At 47.1% G+C, this 21145-nt stretch overlaps 1 protein-coding gene across 1 annotated transcript in view; it reads left to right on the forward strand.

Moving 5' to 3' along the window:
• The window catches only part of KLHL12 (kelch like family member 12), a 63012-nt gene that overhangs the window by 32489 nt on the left and 9378 nt on the right, over positions 1-21145 (forward strand). Inside the window, exons 7-10 of the mRNA XM_030221320.1 lie at positions 8389-8495; positions 9725-9920; positions 16623-16781; positions 17787-17885. Of these exons, the coding sequence (XP_030077180.1) occupies positions 8389-8495; positions 9725-9920; positions 16623-16781; positions 17787-17885 (561 nt within the window). The remainder of the gene's footprint in view (positions 1-8388; positions 8496-9724; positions 9921-16622; positions 16782-17786; positions 17886-21145) is intronic.

A 21145-nucleotide genomic window follows, 5' to 3' on the forward strand; every position in this document is an offset into this window, starting at 1 on the left:
CCCACAGTGATTCAAGGGTGTGATTTGTGTCCTGCTGAATTTGTAATCTATCTGAGTCAAGGCTCTCGTTAATATACAATGCTACCCCTCCACCAGTCCGGTCCACCCTATCACTACGATATACTTTGTACCCCAGTATGACAGTGTCCCACTGGTTATTCTCCTTCCACCAGGTCTCAGTAATGCCTATTATATCCAATTTTTCATTAACTGCAATATATTCCAACTCTCCCATCTTATTTCTTAGACTCCTAGCATTTACATATAGACATTTCAAAGTATGTGGTGCCAGGTCCCTCCTGGTCTCCCCCTACCTCTCTTCCGTCACCCGGGGCTGTTGGCCTGATCGGATGTTTCCTTTCTCTCCTGACTTAAAAAAAAAAAAAGGTAAGAGACTTTGTTTTTGTTTAATCATACGGAGGAACTAGACGTTCTACCAAGTCAGTTTTGGGGCAGGCATTTGTGGAGCATGTCAGTGCCTTCTGAGGCAGCTAAGCACTGCTCCCGGTGTAGGGGCCGGAGAGCAGCATCGAGGGAGTGTGAGTCCTGCTGCCGTCAGCCCGCAGCAGGTGTTCAGCGCAACGGGGGTTCCCCTCAGGCGTCCGGTGAGTCGGAAGCGCAGGGGATAGTTTCCGGTTGATAGACAAGAGGCGCAGCACGCTTCTGTGGCAAAGGCTCCAATGAGGGAAGCGATGTACAGGGAGCAGGGGAGTCCCTTGCAGTTCCTTTTTCCCCCGGATTTTGTTTTATTAATGCACAGTGCCTTTCTTTTGAAGAGGTCAGGAGCTTCTCTTCAGGCAATCCCATCTCTTCCTCAGCAAACTTCGGTTGCTGCAGCCTCTGTCTTTCCTGTCAAAACGTCCACAGGTGAAGATTTTGGATCCCGAGGAGCTATCTGACACAGATGGCCCGGTTTTGTCTTCGGGCTCTCCCTCAGAATCTTTGGATTTGGCAGATGAGGTCACCCTGCCCTCTGAGGAGGGGGATGATCCGACGGCTGCCCGCCTTTTTCTCAGGGAAGAGCTTCCCTCCCTGATTGTTAGTGCTTTTGAAGCTTTGGCCATTTCCCCCCTGAATTGTCAGGGGGAACAGGTCCGGTTCCCTCTATTATGTGTGTCACCAAATGCCCACCTCGTTCCTTTCGTGTGCATGAGGCCATGAAGATCCTTATTTCGGCGCAGTGGGATATGCTGGACAGTGGGCTTAAGGTTGCTTAGAGCTATGTCGCGTCTTTATGCGCTACCTGCTCCTGACTTAGACTTGCTGAAGATCCCTACGGTGGATTCCTTAATCACAGCAGTCACTAAGAAAACCACTCTCCCTCTGGAGGGTGGCACGGCGCTCAAGGACCCTCAGGATTGTAGGTTGGAGACTTGCTTGAACTGTCCTTGAAGTAGCGGCCCTTTCCCTGCAGGCCTCAGTTTGTGGCTCCTATGCGGCGCGGGCATGCTTATCGTGGGTACAGAAAGCCTCCTCTCCGGAAGATCTCGTGGCTGTTTTGCCGGCCTTGGAGTCCGGTTTAGCCTTCCTTGTGGATCTTCTTTATGATCTTTTGAGGGCTTTGGCTAAGGAGGTTTCCCTAGTGATCACCGCGCATCGCTGACTGTGACTGCGGCATTGGGCTGCAGACGTGGCTTCTAAGTCACGTTTAGCAAGTCTTCCTTTTAGGGGAAAGCTTTTGTTTGGGACAGACTTAGAACAGATTGTGAAGGACCTCGGTGACTCAAAGGGCCAGCGTCTCCCGGAGGACAGGTCCAAGTTTGTACGACTGGTGGGACCTAGACCTAAGTTTAGGGATACACGGCATTACCGTCCAGGTCGCGGGGCCTCTCTTCAGAGAGCAAGGTCTTCTCAGAGGCCTCAGCCCTTTCGAGGTGACAGGCGGGCCTTCCTTTCTGGTAACAGAAACCAGCCCGCAGCCAGGTCCGCCCAATGATGGGGCCCTGGTCCATATCCAGCCAGTTATTGGGGGCAGACTGTCCCTATTCCTGGTGGAGTGGACCAGGGTAACATCCGATGAATGGGTCTTGGAGGTTATCAGAGACGGCTACGTTAGAATTGGCTCATCCGATAGTAGACTCTTTTCTGGAATCTCCTTACAAATGTCCCGCCAAGGTGCGGGCCGTTCGACACACCCTTCTCAACTTACAATGGCTGGGTGCCATCCAGCCTGTACCCCCAGCAATAAAGGGCAGTTCTTGGCGACCCGTCTCAGATCTCAAGTGCGTCAACAGGTCCTTACGGACTCGGCTTTTCCGCATGGAAACCCTCCGATCGGTTATCGCAGCAGTACAGCCAGGGGAGTTTTTAACCTCTCTCGATCTCAGAGGCCTATTTATACATTCCAATCTGGCCTCCTTACAGGCGCTTTCTTCGTTCTGCAGTGCTCGGTCATCATTTTCAATTCAAAGCGATGCCCTTCGGCCTAGTCACAGCGCCTCGGACCTTTTCCAAGGTCCTGGTAGTAGTGGTGACCTATCTCAGGAAGGAAGGGATTCAGGTCCATCCCTATCTAGACGACTGGCTTGTGCGGGCATCTTCTTTCTAGGAGAGTCGTCAGGCAACCAAGTGGTCGGGTTGCTTCAGTCGCTTGGTTGGGTGATCAAACCTCCCGAAGTGCAGCCTAACGCCTTCCCAAACACTGCAATACTTGGGGGTGTGCTTCGATACCCGAACAGGGATAGTTTCTCTTCCTTCAGCTCGAGCACAGCGGTTACAGGCTCCGTTACGAGCGCTGTTTCAAACTCCGAACCTGCAGACTTGGGACTATGTACAAGTTCTAGGTTCCATGGCCTCCACCTTGGACATGGTAAAGTGGGCCAGAGCTCACATGCACCCTCTCTAGTGGCACCTTCTGAGCCGTTGGTCTCCACTCTCGGAGGATTACGAGGTTCGGGTGCCATGTTCGGCCCGTCTTCACACAATCATGCACTGGTGCTTCATTCAAAAGAATCTGGTGTCGGGCATTCCTCTGGCAACCCCGGACTGGAAGATAGTGACCACAGATGTGTCACTGTCTGACTGGGGGGCTCATTTCCTGCAACAGACGGCCCAGGGCGTTTGGACTTCGACAGAGGTGTCATGGTCCATCAATCGCTTGGAGTTACGGGCGATTCGTCTGGCCCTTCGGGAGTTTCTGTCTCTTCTCCGCGGTTGCCCAGTTCGAGTTCTTTTGGACAATGTGACACCGGTCGCCTACGTAAACCATCAGGGGGGCACCAGGAGTGCATTCCTAGCACGCGAGGCGGCTCTGATCTACTGTTGGGCAGAGACTCATCTCTCTTTCTTGACAGCGGCTCATATAGCGGGGTCATAGAATGTGCAAGCGGACTTTCTCAATCGCCACCAGTTGGAGGCGGGGGAGTGAACGCTCCGGCCTTCGATCAGATAACTGCCCGTTGGGGGATGCCAGAGATGGACTTAATGGCCACCGCATTCAATGCGAAGGTTCTCCGTTTCTTCAGCAGGGGACGAGAACTGGGCTCAGAAGGCATCAATGCCCTTTTTCAACTTTGGCCCAGGGGCCTGCTCTATGCCTTTCCCCCATGGCCAATGGTGGGCAGGTTACTGACTCGCATTGCCAGTCATCCCGGTCGAGTGATCCTAGTGGCCCCGGATTGGCCCAGACGACACAGATGTGATCAGACTTCTGTTTGATCGTCCTTTTCTGTTACCAGCGCAGGACGGTCTCCTGCTGCAGGGGCCAGTCACGATAGTGGATTCCTCCCCCTTTGGTCTTACGGACTGGCCCTTGAAAGGGCGAGGTTGAGAAGAAAAGGGTATCTGGACGCGGTTATCGCTACGATGCTGTAGGCTCGGAAAAGATCCACCTCGATAGCTTATGCTAGGGTGTGGCGTACCTTGGATTCGTGGTGTGCGAGTTCGGGATTGTCAGAGGCTTCGGTTTCAGTATCGGTTATCCTCGTGTTTCTTCAGGAGGCTGTACAAAAATCACTCTTATTAAGTTCTCTTAACGTGCAGGTGGCAGCTCTGGCGTGTTTTAGAGGCCGGCTTCAGGGGGAGTCCATCGCCTCCCACCCGGATGTGGTTCGTTTCTTGAGGGGCGTAAATCGTTTGCGCCCTCTTTACGTGCCAGTTCTGCCATCATGGAGCCTTAATCTAGTTCTCAAAGCGCTTCAACGTCCTCCTTTCGAACCCTTGTCGGGGATTATGATTAAGGATCTCACCTTGAAGGCGATTTTCCTATTAGCCATTACTTTGGCTCGGAGAATTTCAGAGTTGCAGGCTGTTTCTTGCAGAGACCCCTTCCTGCGTTTTACGGAGGCAGGGGTATCGATTAGGACAGTTCCTTCATTTTTGCGCAAGGTGGTTTCTTGTTTCTACTTGGGGCAGTCCCTGCATTTGCCAGCCTTCCGCAGGGATGATTACCCTGAGCAATTCCGGGCTCTTTGCTGCCTCAACGTGAGACAGGCTCTTCTCAGGTATTTGGAGGTGACGAATGAATTTCTTCTTTCTGACCATCTCTTCGTCCTTTTTGGAGGCAGTAAAAGGGGTCATATGGCATCCAAGGACACCTTAGCCCGTTGGTTGCGGGAGGCCTTCTCTTCGGCATATGTGGCATTGGGCAAGCAAGCCCCTTTGCAACTTCGTGCTCATTCTACGCGAGCTCAAGCTTCCTCTGATGCAGAGTCCCATTTGGTTTCTCTGGAAGATATCTGCAGGGCAGCTACATGGGCTTCGGTCCATACGTTTACTCGTCATTATCGGGTGGATGTGGCAGCTCGTCAAGATGCGGTGTTTGGCTCGTTGGTGATTTCTGCCGGGTTGGGGGTGTCCAGCCCTACTTGAGGACTGCTTGGGTACATCCCACAAGTCTCTGGATTGATCTGTGGGATGCCATGGAAGGAAAAATTAATTCTTGCCTGATAATTTTCTTTCCATTAGTCCCAACAGATCAATCCAGAGGCCCCCCCCCCCCCCCCCCCCGGGGTTTACTGTCCGCGGTTTTGTTGTGGTTGGTTAGTTTTTTTCGGGTTCCGTTCTGAATGTTCCTTCGTTTGATTAAAAAAATAAAAAAATAAATATAGAAGTGGTGGAAGTATGTTGGGCAATTGGTCTGACAATGTCAGGAGAGTTTTCTATTGTTTCCATTCCACTGCTTTGGTATCGTTCATACTGAGGTTCAGCTGGCTGCACAGGTCCACATATAGCAAACTTCGGTGGTTCTCTCTATCTCCACCTGCTGGTAGAGGGACACAACCCACAAGTCTCTGGATTGATCTGTTGGGACTAATGGAAAGAAAATTATCAGGTAAGAATTAATTTTTCCTTTAACTGTAAACAATTTTATTGAACAAAAGAATAAAGAACAAAAGAATAAAGATACATTAATTCAAACAGAAACATATGTTCAATATTTTAACAAGTTTCATTTCCATCCCAACCCCCCATCCACCTCCCCCCCACCCACCCATCATATCTATCTTATTTCAAGATTTTTGCAGTCTAGAGAGACCAAATTAATAAACAAATAATTTAGGCAGAGATATAAAACGAATACAGAATAAAAAAACATTTTTTAAACCCTTTAAGATCTTGATTTACTAAATCACTCCTCATTCCCACCCTACCATAACCATTGCCTTTGAACTATAACTAAGGTGACCCGTTGTCTGGACTGTTATGACTCCAGAGCACTATGGAATGTTAACATCTATTTCTACCCCCCTCCCCCCCTCTCCAACTCCTTCCTGGCAAAGAATCCCACAGTAACCCTTACTAAACTTATGAAACATTTGGGAACCTTTTTTTTTTTGTTTGTTTTTTTTGTTACATTTGTACCCCGCGCTTTCCCACTCATGGCAGGCTCAATGTGGCTTACATGGGGCAATGGAGGGTTAAGTGACTTGCCCAGAGTCACAAGGAGCTGCCTGTGCCTGAAGTGGGAATCGAACTCAGTTCCCCAGGACCAAAGTCCACCACCCTAACCACTAGGCCACTCCTCCAGCACTTCTTGCTTTATGGGAAACAGATTGCAAGTAACTATTCCAGATAGACATAAAGCCTCTTCTTCTCCTTGGGGAATTTTGAGCAGCCCATGCTTCCCAAAGCGTGAAGTCATTCAGTCTGTTTCTCCAATGCAAGTAGTGCATTTCCCTCGCTAGTTTATATTAACACATAGTTGGAGTTTTGCATTTTTTAGTAATCTTTGCTCACTTTTTAGATGTGTTGCACGACCAAACAAACAACCAATGTAATTAAAGGCGTTTTCCCATAGCATGATCCAGCAGGTTCCTAAACAGCTTTTTGCCTTGCATAGTTTGGTATCCACTATTGTTCACACCATTTTCACTTATTCTACTTATTATGCAGTGTTCCAGTGGCTGTTTTTATTGCTATATGGTTCTTTGAAGGTGGCATTCCTGTTACTGTTTTATAGTTTCTCTATGGCGGCACTTTATCAGGCAGTTCTGTTTCATTTCACAGTGGTTTATTTGTTACGCACTTGGGTTACTTTTTCTATACATGTCCTTTGTGATACCATATTCTGATAACAACATCGTATTTCGTTTTTCTTTTTTGTGCTCAGGTATCTTTTTGACTCAGTACATGTGATATTTTACCTTTATAACGTCAGCTTGAGTTCACATTGGTATGTGTTTTTACTTATGTTGCTAAACACATTCTAGCTTTTTCTTTTATTGCTGTATTATATAAGCCCAGTTAGTTCTAAGTTCATTTTAACTTCTCTTATTTTTAACTTTTCGTTATGGATTGATTTGTTCCTTGTTATTCAGTTAAGTGTTTTGTAGTTCATCCTTCTTTTACTTTGTGTTTTTCTGTAAGCATTTAATTGTGTTGTTTATATGTGGTGTTTTTAGACTCCTGATGCAGGCTATTCCGTCGAAATACAGTGACTGTATTAGACCTTTTGAATAAAGGCTGATTTTAGTCGCACACCGTTTTATATGTTTTTATACTCTACCTTTGGCTTGTCTGTTTCGTTTGTGGAGTTTTGGACTTCCTCCTTTTTTTTTTTTTTACTCCTCTTGCTGTTGATATTGGCCAATGTGGATGGTTTGAGGTCATGCATTTTACCTTTTAAAGGCAGAAAAAGGGATAGATAGGGAGTGGGAGGTGTTCAGTTCTAAAATTGGGATCATATTTAAGGTTTCTTACATATGAGAATGATATGGATATTAAGCACGAGGTTGAATTTTTCTTTTTTGGTACAGTCGATTCCTGTTGTATTGTTTCTTTTTGTGAACCTGAATAAAAAAATGTATAAACTTAAAACCACTTGAAGGGACTGAAGGCCCTCTATTGCCTAAGACAAGTGATGATGAGTTGGTGCCGCCCCAAGAACTTGGCATCTCCCTCGGAGTAATTGAGAAGAAGTTGTTTCCTCGGAGCTCCAATCAGGACCAGGAAGAGGGAGGGTATCCATTGAAGTTGAGAGGGGTGGATGGGTAACTTGGGTAGGAGGGAGGTGGGGGTATGGTCTTTAGTGGGTATTGAGGACAAAACAGAGATGGTGAGGGGATTTTTGAGGTGGCAGAACAGGTGTGTTGGGAGTGCTAAGCAGAGGTGAATGAAGCACATATCTCAGATATCTGCAGCAGTGTTACCACACTGCCTCACAAATTTTCAAAATTACCCCATCCAGCCCGGCAGCAGGAGCAATGCTTTAAAGTGTGTCATTTCCTATCGCTGTGTGAGCTGTCTGATGTTGTGGTGGTGTTTCCAGACTGGGCTCCACAGCGCTTGCTTAAGTACTGCTTCTGCCAGCTCAGATGGGTGAGTTAAAAACAAAAAAAAATGAAAAATGGGGCACAGGGTAGCAATACTGTTGCAGATAAGTGTAGTATTTACTGCATTCAATCTCTTCTCTACACTGCGCCACTTCCAAAATTTTGTCACCTGATGTGACAACCTCTAATGGCCTAATGCTAGTTGCTACTACTATTTCCTTTTTGTTTTTATGCTTTGGGCCCAGCAATTGCCATAAAATTACCTGGGGTATTTTCCCCTATTTTTATAAACCTTCCATCTTCCCCAGCTATTGTAGGGACAGTCTTGGTGAGTGGTCAAAATCCTGGCATCCTCCAGAGCCCCGTTTACCCATTCACCCTAAATCTAACCAGTAGATGTTGCTGTTGAATAATAGCAGAGACCCCTTCCCCCCCATTATGAATGCTGCCTCAGTCAACCTGAGGAGCAAAAGCCCAACCTTCTGAATCTTCCATGTGCAGGGCACAACACCTAATTGTAGCCACAGCCCTGGTGAGGGGTGGAGGAGGACTTCATACCATTAATCTGGTGGAAACAAGATGGGTCAAAAAATTGTCTCTTGGGCTGGACTCTCAGCCTTTTGGAGGAGAATTTTCCACTAATCGATGCTGTTTTGTTTTGTTCTGTGCCTGTCAGGTGCTAATGAGGTATTGCTGGTGATTGGAGGCTTTGGCAGTCAGCAGTCCCCCATCGATATTGTGGAGAAATACGACCCCAAAACTCAAGATTGGAGCTTCTTACCGGTAAGGAGTGATCACCATGCTGTTCCTTGAGATTACTTAGATGTTGTCAGAGCTGTCTGGAGAGTTGGGATGAGGGGCCCTAGCTAAATACTGGAGCTTAGATTTATTGCATTTGTAGTCCACATTTTCCCACTGTATGACAGGTTCAATGTGGCTTACGTATTGCTAAAAATGAGGTTACAAAATTTAGATTTGTAGAAGTCTAGTGCATAATACATGTTAAATTTTGTAAGTTTGTTATAACTTGAAACTGATGCTGTGATGGTGGGATGGAATATATGCAGTCATGGTACAAGGAGTGGATGTTCACGCTATCCAAAAATACTAGGACTAGAGGGCATGAGTTGAAGCTACAGTGTGGTAAATTTAAAACGAATCGGAGAAAATTTTTCTTCACCCAACGTGTAATTAGACTCTGGAATTCGTTGCCGGAGAACGTGGTACGGGCGGTTAGCTTGACGGAGTTTAAAAAGGGGTTAGATAGATTCCTAAAGGACAAGTCCATAGACCGCTATTAAATGGACTTGGAAAAATTCTGCATTTTTAGGTATAACTTGTCTGGAATGTTTTTACGTTTGGGGAGCGTGCCAGGTGCCCTTGACCTGGATTGGCCACTGTCGGTGACAGGATGCTGGGCTAGATGGACCTTTGGTCTTTCCCAGTATGGCACTACTTATGTACTTATGTACTTATGTAAGGAGTACTTATGCCATATCGTAAGGGCAGTAAATAGATGCCTTCAGTCCAGTGAGGCTTGAATACTTTATTTCTCAGATAAAGTACAGAATGTCCACCCTTTCCCTTAAATCATGGCTCTCTGGTAAGCAAACCCACCTAAGGAAGCTCAGAAACGCACTTAAAGCCTAAAGTAATTTCAATAGAAATTACTGATTTCCAAAATTTCTCTTTTCCACAAGTTCAGGAAAGACTTGTTCTAATGTGACTTTTGTGAAATTAGATTGGTTGAAATAACAAGGCCTTGAGCAACACCACAAGCACCAGAGATTGGGGGGGGGGGGGGGGGGGGGGAGAGAGAGAGAAACACTAAACAGTGAGAGGGGTCCTGGGAACAGGTTGACTTATCCCAGACTTCATCCTTCCTGGGGTCAGGCCCAAAGGAGTGCCCTGGAATCTGTTGTATGTGATATATGGTGCACTACACCATCCATGAAGTACTATATGGGCAGTTTTCATTTTACAGGTTATCCTCTTTTTCTCTCTTCTCTTAGAGCATTACCCGTAAGCGCCGTTACGTTGCCACAGTCTCCCTTAATGACCGTGTCTATGTAATTGGTGGCTACGATGGACGATCCCGTCTCAGTTCCGTGGAATGCTTAGATTATACGTCGGAGGAAGATGGTGTCTGGTACTCCGTAGCTCCCATGAATGTGCGGCGTGGGCTGGCAGGAGCCACAACCTTCGGAGGTACCGAGCACTAGCTTCATGTAGTGCCTTGCCTGCTAGCGTGAGAAGGAAGTTTCATGTTGTCCCAGAAAGCACATTATTAGACTCTGGTTTTCAGCCTAACCAGTTATTTAGTTCCAGTGTTTGTACTGGCTTTGTATAACATAAATAAAAAGTCCAAACAGCTACAAAACTTCTAACCAGTTATATTTAAGTCCAAGCTTTATCTAACTGCCTAGCAGTTCATTGTATGTTGTAATCATAGAGCAATCAATAAATAAAATAAAAAGTTAAATACAAAAGCAGTCAAAACTGCTCCATCCGTAGCCATTTCTTCAGTAATGAAAATTCCTTCCTGACCCAGATGTAGTAGTCGGCACAATTCTTATAATCTAACTGGATTGTACTTCTAATTTATTTCCTTGGAAAGATTCCCTTTTTATGTTTAATGTTGTAGCTTCATATGTCTCTATAGATGGATCGTTAAGTAGTCCCCTTCGTATGCTATCCTGTGGCTTTCCAGCAATGTCACATGGCCACCTCAAATAGCATTCAGGGGAAGGTGGGGCATTTAGTGCATTCAGTGAGGAATGAATTTGGTCTGAATTTTGCCGTGATGAAGGTTCAGTAGGGAGACAGACATTTTGTGCTCTCTGTTTGTAGTGGGCATGTATGGGTTTTGTACAATGGGATTACCCACCATTCCTTCCCCTAGTTCCTTAATTCTCATCCCATCCCATCTGTCTCCATTGTAAACCTAGAATTGTTCTGGGTGCTACTGGTGATGCAGCCAAAGTCCTGGCTGGAGGAGACCTTTAGCATCACACAACATACATGGACCAGCTGGTGACACAGTTGTGTTGAGATCCAGAGAAGGCTTATCTAGTTCCATGGGCCAGTGCACAGCCACCACCATGGTAAGGCAGGGAGATAAATGGAAGCTTCAGGCATGATTTGCACAGTGCACCTGCATCATTAGTACAATTCTCCATCACCCCTTTGTCTGCATCCCTTCCTTGTCCCCACTGTTTCACTTCATCCCTCAGAACTCTTTGTCTACTGCTGAATTTCCTGGACAGAAGCAATACAAGCTGGATTTTTCTTCTATTTCTCACACAACGAAGGCCAAGCAAACTGCCACCAATTCTCTTACAGATCCAGGCTAGACTGACTGCTGCTGTTGCCTCAGCCATTCTTGCATCCTCACGAGCCACACTGTCCTCCATTGTCTTTCCTTCCTTTCTTCTTTACCCGTTTCCTGCACACATTGTTCGTCATTTTGGTCTTCTGTGCCCCTTCCTCCTTTTCTTTCCACCTTTTGTCTCTCTTCTACTTTTGTAAGTTCATGCTGGGTCAGCCACCCCAATCTCTTGTGTCTCTTGCCCACCACTCACTTTTCTGTCTCCCTCCTCCTCTACCCAGCCCTTTTTCTCCTCTTCACCCCCCCACATTTCCCCTTTATTTCCTTTATCCCAGTGTTTCCCAGCCATGTCCTGCAGGCCCACCTGGTGGTCTTCTCAGCATTTCTGTAACAAATATGCATGTTCGTTGTGGGTCCTTAAACCCAGACCAGTTTAGTCGTTATACATCTAGAACCGGTTTGGGAAATGCTACTTTGTCCTTCAATCCTATGCTTCCCCCCCTCCCCCTTCTGTTTTTCTACACATTTCTGCTGTTGATGCCTCTCTCCCATTTCCTCTTGTCTTGCTTTCACCTTTTAGCCTTTATTTGCCTTCTTCCCCCCTCCCCCACCATCCACTCACCCACCCAAATCCTTCTCTTTTTGATGGTAACAGCAGTGGATCCCTTTCACAGTGGTGGAAGACAGAGTGCAGCCTTCCACCCCCAAAATCAGAACAGCAGTGAAGTGAAAGTAGAAACCCTGCTGGGAAGGGGAGAGAACCACCAATGTGGCAGCAGGTCTACAAGGGTGAAAGGAGGTTTCTCCCTCAACAGCACTAGAGGCCATGAGATAGAGATTGGAACAAGATTCTTTACCCCCTCCTGTGGCAGCAGAGTCTTGGGAAGGGGTGGAGGGAAAACTGCATTGAGATCATCCCTCACCATAGCACAGGGGCGTAGCTACAGGTGGGCCTGGATGGGCCCAGGCCCACCCAGTTTAGCCTCAGGCCCGCCCAGAAGCAGATCCTTGCCGTGACCGTCTCCCACCCCTGCCGCAGCGCTTCATTTAATGTTGTCGGCGCTGCTGTTTTCCACCCCCGCAGCGGCGCTTTACACTTTACCTGACGGCGACGCTACAGATGCAGCGCTGACGTCCTGCTCCGGGGCCTTCCGCGTCCCGCCTCCGTAACAGGAAGTTACATCAGCGTGGAAGGCCCGGAGCAGGACGTTGGACGTCAGCGCTGCATCTGTAGCGTTGCTGTTAGATAAAGTGTAAAGCGCCACCGTGGGGGTGGGAAACTGTAACGGCAGCGCCGACAACATTAAATGAAGCGCTGCGGCAGGGGTGGGAGAGGGTGAGGAAGTCAGTGGGGTGCTGCGTGCTGGCCCAGTAAGGGGAGGCAGGGAGGGGAGGGAACAGAAGGGTGCTGGACTTGCAAGGGGCAGAGGGTTGGAGGGAAGGGAGAGAGATTTTGGGATTTGCAGAGGGGAGGTTGGAGGGAAGGGAGAGAGATTTTGGGATTTGCAGAGGGGAGGTTGGAGGGAAGGGAGAGAGGTTTTGGGATTTGCAGAAGGGAGGTGGAAGGAAGGGGAGAGGTTTTGGAATTTGCAGAAGGGAGGTTGGAGGGAAGGGAAGAGGTTTTGGATTTGCAGAGGGGAGGTTGGAAGGAAGGGGATAGGTTTTGGAATTTGCAGAGGGGAGGTTGGAGGGAAGGGAGAGAAGTTTTGGGATTTGCAGAGGGGAGGTTGGAAGGAAGGGGAGAGGTTTGGGATTTGCAGAGGGGGGGTTGGAAGGAAGGGGAGAGGTTTTGGAATTTGCAGAGGGGAGGTTGGAGGGAAGGGAGAGGTTTTGGATATATAGGGGGGGTGGAAGGAAGGGGAGAGGTGCTGGATATGCAGGGAGGTGGAGGGAAAGGGGAGAAGTGCTGGATATGCAGAGGGTTGAAGTGAAGGGGAGAGGTGCTGGACATGTATGGGAGTTGGATGAAAGGGAAAGAGGTGCTGAACATGTAGGGGGGCTGGATGAAAGGGAGAGATGCTGGACGTGTGTGGGGGGGGGGGGCTGAAGGAGAGGTGCTGGATATGCAGATGATATGCAGAGGGAAGGGAGAGAGGTGCAGGGAGAAAGAGCCAGATGCATAAGGGGAAGGAAAGAGAGGAAGAGAAGCTGGTTGGGGGTGGGATCAGAGAGGAGAGGGACACATTGGTGTGGAGGAGGGAGAAAGGGGACATAGGGAAGTATACAGATACAGAAGGGAGATGATGGGCATTAGGTGAGAGCATGGGGACAGGGACACAAATGTGAGATGCTGTATGGGGATGGCACATGGGCACAGAGGGGTAATGCCTGACCAAGGGGGGGGGGGGTATAGAATAGGGATAAAATGCTGGACACTGGAGAGGGGGGTATATGGACACGGGGGGGGGGGGGGAGATACCAGACAAGGGAGAGAATAGGAATGCAGAAGGGATATGCTGGGCATGGGGTGCATAGGTGCACAGAGGAATGATGATGGATGAGGGGATATGAACACAGGGGAGATACTGAACAAGGAAATATAGGAAAACAGAGATGGGAGATGGATGATGGACATGAAGAAAGAAGAAATGTCAAATAGGAGACCCTGGCAAGTGAGTTAAGAGAAGACAGAGGGAAGCAGAAACCAGAGACTGGGACCAATATGATTTGAGAAAAAATGACCAGACAACAAAAAGGTATAAAAAATATTTTATTTTCAATGTTGTGAATATAATATGTTGAATTTGGAATGTACATCTTGCCAAAGTTGATGGTAAACTTGGCTGGGGTCCAGGACAGAAATCTAGGAAAGGACCCCAAAGTCCATTACCAGGCTGCTCCTTCAGCTTCCAGCATGCAGGCTTTCTCTGGCCAAGGAACCAAGCACAATTGCCCTAGTTGCATCCCCTAACACCATCCCTGGCATGTGCCATCTTTATATTTTGCACAGGAGCAAATGCCTTTCTTTCTTGTTTCTCTGGTGTTGTACTACATGCAAGGTCTAGTTTCTTGGGGTTTCCATTTAATTTATATTTCTAGAGTTTGTGGTCACTTATTCTGTATTTGGCATTTGTGTCTTGTGTGTGTGACTGAGGTATTCTGTTATCATGAAGTTTCCATGTAGCATTCTGTAGTAATTTGGCTTGTTCAGCTTTCCTGATAAATGTATTTGTATTTTAGGGCCCTACTATAATATTTAAGGCACTTCTTTTTCATAGGTAGGATCTTTGTTTTTGGAAGTTAGTGTTGGCATGGTAGATTTGCTCTAGGTTCTGAGTGACTTCTGTTTTATAGATTTTTTTAAAGTTAATTTATAATATGTCTGTAATTGAGATTACACTAGAAAAAATTTCTTTATATGATGAGTTTTATGGAGAATTGTCCTTGCTGTGCTCAGTATCCATTGTTGGTGGACGGCCAGGAGGTTCTCTGGATGCAGAATGTGTTTGGCTTCAATACCATATATGTGTTGGAGGACCATGGCTCAGTGGGGCTGAATAGTGCAGTCTATTGTACTTCCCTTAGCTCTCAATTGGCCTGCAGCCACTGAAGCCTGCACTGCAACCCTCATTGAAGTTATGGGGAGTGGGGTAGGGACAGAGCATGGGTGCATCAGGTTTGCTGTTTTTTTTCTTTTTCAAAAAAGTTGGCAACTCTAGTGCCCACCCATCCAACCTGTTGGCCCACCCAAAAATTGCCTTCTGGCTTCGCCACTGCCATAGCATGGGTAACAGAAAGCAGGGTGAGGAAGAAAAAGAGCCCCTTCAACTCTGACCTTGAAGAGTTGGGCATTCCTCCTTCCCAATCAGCTTGAGCAGTTATTCCCAAACCTGTCCTGCGGGAACCCCAGCCAGTCAGGTATTCAGGATATCCACAATGAATATTCTTGAGATCAGTTTCCATTTATGGCCTCCTTGGTATGCAGATCTTTCTCATGCATTTTCATTGTGGCTATCTTGAACACCTGACTGGCTGGGGTTCCCTCAGGACAGGTTTGGGAACCCCTGGACCACTGCATGCTGGGACCCTGTACTGTCCATTTTTTTTTTTTTTTTCTTTTACTTTAAATTTTTATTGAATGTTTTATTTTACAACCTTTGAAAACACTTTGAAACATTTGTGTAAACAGTCCATCGATTATTCACCTCATATAGTTCCATTTCTTTACATCTTTCCACTCTATTGGCTGTCACACTATTTTTTTTTTATTATTATTATCACATTAATACATCTTGCTATTTTCACTCCATTCTCTTATTACCATTCCCATCATCCATGTTCCACTCTATACTATTCCCAGCTTTATTTTTGCTCTTTAACTAACACAGGTGGTGAAAACAACTTTACCCCCCTCCCCCCCCCCCCCCCCCCCCCCCCCCGTCAGTCCAGTTGTCCTGAGTCAAACCCTCCCCCCCTTCCTACCTATCTCCTTTCCCTGGAATGTGTCCTCGCCCCCTTCTAATCCCTCAATCATTTGTTGAAGTCTTGCCCATCCCCTTTTTCTTCGGAGCTCACCCTCCCTTCTGTATACTGTTAAGAGTTCCATATGCCACAAAAGTCTCACTTTGATCTTTCAATCCTCTAATTTCGGGGGGGGGTCTGCTGATTTCCAGCAGCGCGCGAGGAGGCACTTAGCCGCTGCCAGTCCCCACCGCATCAATTTACTCTCCTCCCACTCTTCTCGCTCATTATACATTCCTAATAGGCATTGTCGCGGCCCACACACCAAGGATATTCCCATCGTGCAGGCCAGCGCTCTCATCACTGCCTCCCAAAATGGTACAACCCTCCCACATGTCCACCACACATGTAGAAATGTGCCTTTCTGGCTTTTGCATCTCCAACACACATCTGATGCTCCTGTTTACATCTTTTTTTAGCCTCTCTGGGGTATAGTACCATCTTGTAAGGACCTTGTACGCGTTTTCCTGTCCATTTATTTTTAAGCTGTAAGTATTTATTAAACATAACATTCTTCAGACTACTTGTAATATCAACCATCCACAATAAAGTTTATGTATACCTCTTTTCTGTTTTCAGTTTTTAGGACTATCCCCCCTGAAAACTGTTGGCAGTAACCTTAACATAGACCCCTACACACACACTAACGACCAGGACACGTTATTCTGTTCATTTCAAGCACTGACTCTTAACAAACAAGGTCAACCACACATCTCTCAGTCAACCTTTCTCTTCCCAGGATCATCAATAGTCCTTCACCCAGGGAGAGCAACTGCCATTTAGAAATGTACAGTTCCACCTTATAAGTAACTTGATCCCAACCCTTCTATGATTTTAAACGTAAATATCCAGAATTTGTTTGCAGCCACTGCAGCACAAGTATGTGTGATGTAGCCAATAATGGCTCAGTTTAGACATTTTATAGACACATGCTCCTCAATTTGTGTGGCCAGCCACATAGTATAGTATTCGATCATGGAGCCGTGACAGGAGTTTAGCTCTTTTCTGCAGCAGCTTATGGGTGAAAATAAGGATTTTGTCTCCTGGGTTTCCTGGCAAACATTACAAATATGTACCAAGTGAATAAGAACATAAGAATTGCTCTCTTCACTGTTCCTTAGATATGATCTATGTGTCTGGGGGTTTTGATGGAAGCAGGCGACACACCAGTATGGAGAGATATGATCCCAATATTGATCAGTGGAGCATGCTAGGAGACATGCAGACAGCTCGAGAAGGAGCAGGACTTGTGGTAGCCAATGGAGTCATCTACTGCCTAGGTATGTAGCCCTCTGTGTACTGTGGAAAGGCAAGGGGAGGGGGGTATAACACTTTTCTATTAAAAAAAAAGCATTTCAGTGCTTAGTCTGGTGAAGGCATAGCTATGTTGTGCATCCTGTAGACCTCAGTGTAAGCTAAGGCAGCTAGATTTATGAACTCACTAAAAATGGACCTTGAGACTTGCCCAGTGGAGGAAATCTATTTGTAAGCAGAAAAAGATCTGGAAGCCTCTGATTCAGTTGCAGGAACCTGGGGACACTGGCTAAACTTTAATGAGTCCGTTTGCAAGGGTGAGTGTATCCAATATACAGAGGTACGATTATTCGGTGTATAGTACTTAGGGTGAGTTGTAGTGATGTAGACGTGTTAGGCTTAAGGGGGTGGGGGAGAATAATTTCTTTAAAAAAAAAAAAATATCTCCACTGGAAGAGATAGTGGCTTAGTTTTTGGATTGTTCCTACTCTACTGTTCTTAGTTTCTGGCCTTGACATTGTATATCTGTTTGTTGTTTCAGTAAAGTTCTTCCACAAATTAAAAAAAAAAAAACAAATGGACCTTGAGGTGAATCGCATGAGTGCAGATGTTCTCTTCAATTTGTTTAGGGAAACAGATTACCCCATTTTGGGTCCTGTAATGGCCCTATTTGTTTTCCACTGTACTAGGTGGGAAAGGGAAAGTGTAGGGATCTGATATAGTGAACTCTAGGGTGCTCTGAAGATTGATTTGGGAGCTTTGACTCTCTGAAGACAAGTAATTGATTTAAACCCTCCCCAATCTTTTTGGTAAATGGTTTTTGCCTACATTTCTGTTGGCAGAGATTCTAGAATGTGTTTACAGGAGTCCTTACTGAGATTTTGCACACATGGTCAGAGTCAGAATAAAGTTTCAGGGGTTGCTGGTCGCAACAATGAATATTTAATTTGCCTTGTTCATGAAGAGTTTGCTGGTCATGATGTATGAGATGAAATGATCCTATTCATGGTTCTCCTACTACTCAATTGCAGGGGGATATGATGGCCTTAATATTTTAAACTCTGTGGAGAGATATGACCCTCACACTGGACACTGGACAAACGTGACTCCAATGGCCACAAAACGCTCAGGTGAGAGTTGCTCTTATTGAAGGAGCATAGCACAGTGTGACAGGCACTCCATGATTTGAGAGCCAGGTACAAAGAGATGGAGAGAATATGAGATAAGAGTAAGAAAAGTGAGATACTGCTGGTATTGTATGTGCTGTAGCACAGATTTCAGTATTTAGTTTTTTTCCCCATTGTGTAACTTTAATTCTCCGAGGACAAGCAGACTGCTTGTTCTCACATGTGGGTCGACGTCCGCATCGGCCCAGGAATCTGATGACATTTTGCAAGCAAAATATAGAAAAAGTTTTGCCAGAGTCTTCTGGTGTGCTCGCACTGCGCATGCACAGACTTGACTGATTTGCCGCCCATCGCGTGAACACGTTCCCTCAGTTGTTTTTTCTCCGCGTTGAGGTGCAGTGTTGTTTTTCGCTGTCTCTCACAGGCCCAGGAGAGAGTCTTCGTTTTTTGTTTTTGATTTTTTTCTTTTATTCCTAAAAAAAAAAAAGTAGAGAGTTCCTTTACTTTTCTTAGTTTTTCTCCCTTTTGAAGCTTCCTTTCTTTTTCGACGCGGCCAGGTTTTTTTCCCTTATTTTTGTGCCTTTTTCTTTTAACAGGCACAATCGCATCGTTTGATTTCGCCGAAGCCATTTTTCCTTCCATGTCATCGAAGACTCCCAGCGACTTCAAACGTTGTACTCAGTGCAACCGGACCATCTCAGGTACTGATACCCACGCCTGGTGTATCCAGTGCCTTGAGCCCGACCACAGCCCAGCCGCTTGTAGTCTGTCTTCGTATGAAGAAACAGACCCAAGTGTCTCAAGAAACCCAACGAGAAAAGCTTTTTGGGGCTCGGTCCGGTCCTTCGACATCGGTACCGAGGTTGGCGGCATTGACTTTGAGGGAAACATCGACGTTGGGAGCGGAGGTAATGGCTGCTGAAAGACCAATTCGCGCTGGGAGCAGTGAGGCAATGAGTGGGTCTCCACCTGCCTCAAGGCCTCCTGTTATGCAGGCCCCCCGGGACTGACCTTTGTCGGACCTGGCCCCTAGGAGGCGTGAGGATTCCACGTCCTCCTCATCGGTACCGAGGAGTCTCGATGACGGGCGTCGAGCTAAGGTGAAGAAGCACTGTCATCGTTCTCCTTCGACATACGGTGCCGGAAGCTCCGGGGCGTCGAGGGAATCGGCACCCGAGAAGCGTCTGCACCGAGAGGATCGCTCCCCCTCTATTCAGGAGGTGCTGATGCGTTGGTCTTCTGGCAGCCCGGTACCTGCTCCTGAGCCTCGAGAGATTCTGCCACCGGCTCCTTTACCGACCCCGCAGCCTTGTCCGATGGCGGCTCTCGACGAGCGCATCAGGGCCCTGCTTCCAGAGCTTCTGGAAGGATTGCTGCACCAGTCTGCTTCGGTGTCGGGGGTTCTTGTGCTTTCCTTACCGTGTGCTGCAGCGGCATCTGGCCCTTCGCCTGTGGTGAGGTCTCCGACCTCGGGTCCGCCTGCGACCCAGATAGACTCCCCTTCGACATCGGTGGAGGAAGCTTCACCAGAGTCCAGACGGGCGTCGACTTCTCGGCACCACCATCGAGGACATCGTTCCTTGGCATCGAGGCAGGCTCAGTTTTGGACTGCTGTGAGGGATGTTTTGTCCGATACTGAAGATGAACGTTCATGGGAGCAAGAGGAAGATCCCAGGTACTTTTCTTCTGACAAATCCTATGGGATTCCCTCTGAACCTTCCCCTCCACCAGAAAGGAGACTTTCTCCTCCGGAGAGTCTATCCTTTACCTCCTTTGTCCGGGAAATGGCTACGTCTATTCCCTTCCCTATGAAGGTTGAGGATGAACCCAGGGCTGAGATGCTCGAGGTCCTAGATTATCCTTCTCTGCCTGTAGAGGCTGCAACGGCTCCTTTGCATAATGTACTGAAGGAAGTCCTTATGCAAAACTGGTCGTTCCCATGATCCTGAAAAATGCTGAATCCCAACATCGGATCCACGGTGAGCCTAGATTGATGAGGTTTCAGCTACCTCACAATTCCATGGTGGTGGACTCCGCCCTCAAAAGAGCCAAGAGCATTAGGGACTATTCCTCGGCGTCGCCAGGCAGAGAATCTAGAACCTTGGACTCTTTTGGGAGGAAGATGTATCAGGCCGCTATGCTCGCTGCCAAGATCCAGACATACCAGCTCTTCGCGAGCATCCACTTGAGGAACTCGGTGAGGCAACTGTCCAGCTTGGTTGATGCACTCCTTCTGGAGCAGGCTGAGCCTTTTTGCCAGGTGGTCAGGCAGCAGAAGGCTTGTCGAAAATTCCTGGCCAGGGGTACATTCGACACTTTTGATGTAGCATCCAGGATCGCTGCCCAAGGTATAGTGATGCGCAGACTCTCATGGCTACGTGTCTCTGACCTGGATCATTTGGTCCAGCAGCGGATGGCGGATGTTCCTTGCCGGGGGGATAACCTTTTTGGTGAGAAAGTAGAGGATCTAGTTGACCAGATCAAGAAGCACAATGACGCTATGGATTCTCTCTCCCGCCGGACGTCTTCTGCTACTGCCTCCTTATCTAGGAGATTTTTTGGAGGGAAGAGGAGTGCTCCCTATTCCTATGCTAGGCCTAGGTACACTCCTGCTTCTCGGCAGCCTGCCCAGGCTCAGTCCCAGCACGCTCATTCTCGTCAACAGCGTGTGGAGCTGCAGTAAGGTAATTGACGTCACTTCCTGCATTCCATGGAGGGGACCATCACAGCAGAAGCCACAGAATAGTGTACAAACCAGACATTAAGGTGAGCACAATTTACAAGATATTTGAAGTTTAAGTGTGTATGGGATCAGGGGGAGTAATAGCTTCCGTGTCTTATTGCTGTGTTTAGAGTCGGAGCCCCTGAAGACGCCTTGTGCGAAACGCGTAGGGCTTGGACACAGTCATAAGGAATTCATAGCGGGAAAAGACAAGCTATAGAAAGCTGTTCACAAACAGTGTTTGTAAAGACTTTGGTTTGGACCTTGTTACAAAGAGAAGACGGAGCACCAAATGCACCACTTAAAGAACTGTTACAGAAAAATTTGGTCGATAAGTGGCATCTAAAGAGGAGATCCATAAATTGCAGTGGGGTCACACTGCGACATTTTGACTTAAGAATTTTGGACTGAAAACAGTTATTTGTTTAAGAACACCGTGTTAATGAAGATGTACTTAACAACTTTGCAACACTAGGGGTTGAAGTAGGTGCGGAAGGGTTCAGTCAACTTTGGTATGAATGAGTGTATGAATGAAATGTTG

The sequence above is a fragment of the Microcaecilia unicolor genome, chromosome 12, assembly GCF_901765095.1.
Source record: "Microcaecilia unicolor chromosome 12, aMicUni1.1, whole genome shotgun sequence".
Taxonomy (NCBI): domain Eukaryota; kingdom Metazoa; phylum Chordata; class Amphibia; order Gymnophiona; family Siphonopidae; genus Microcaecilia; species Microcaecilia unicolor.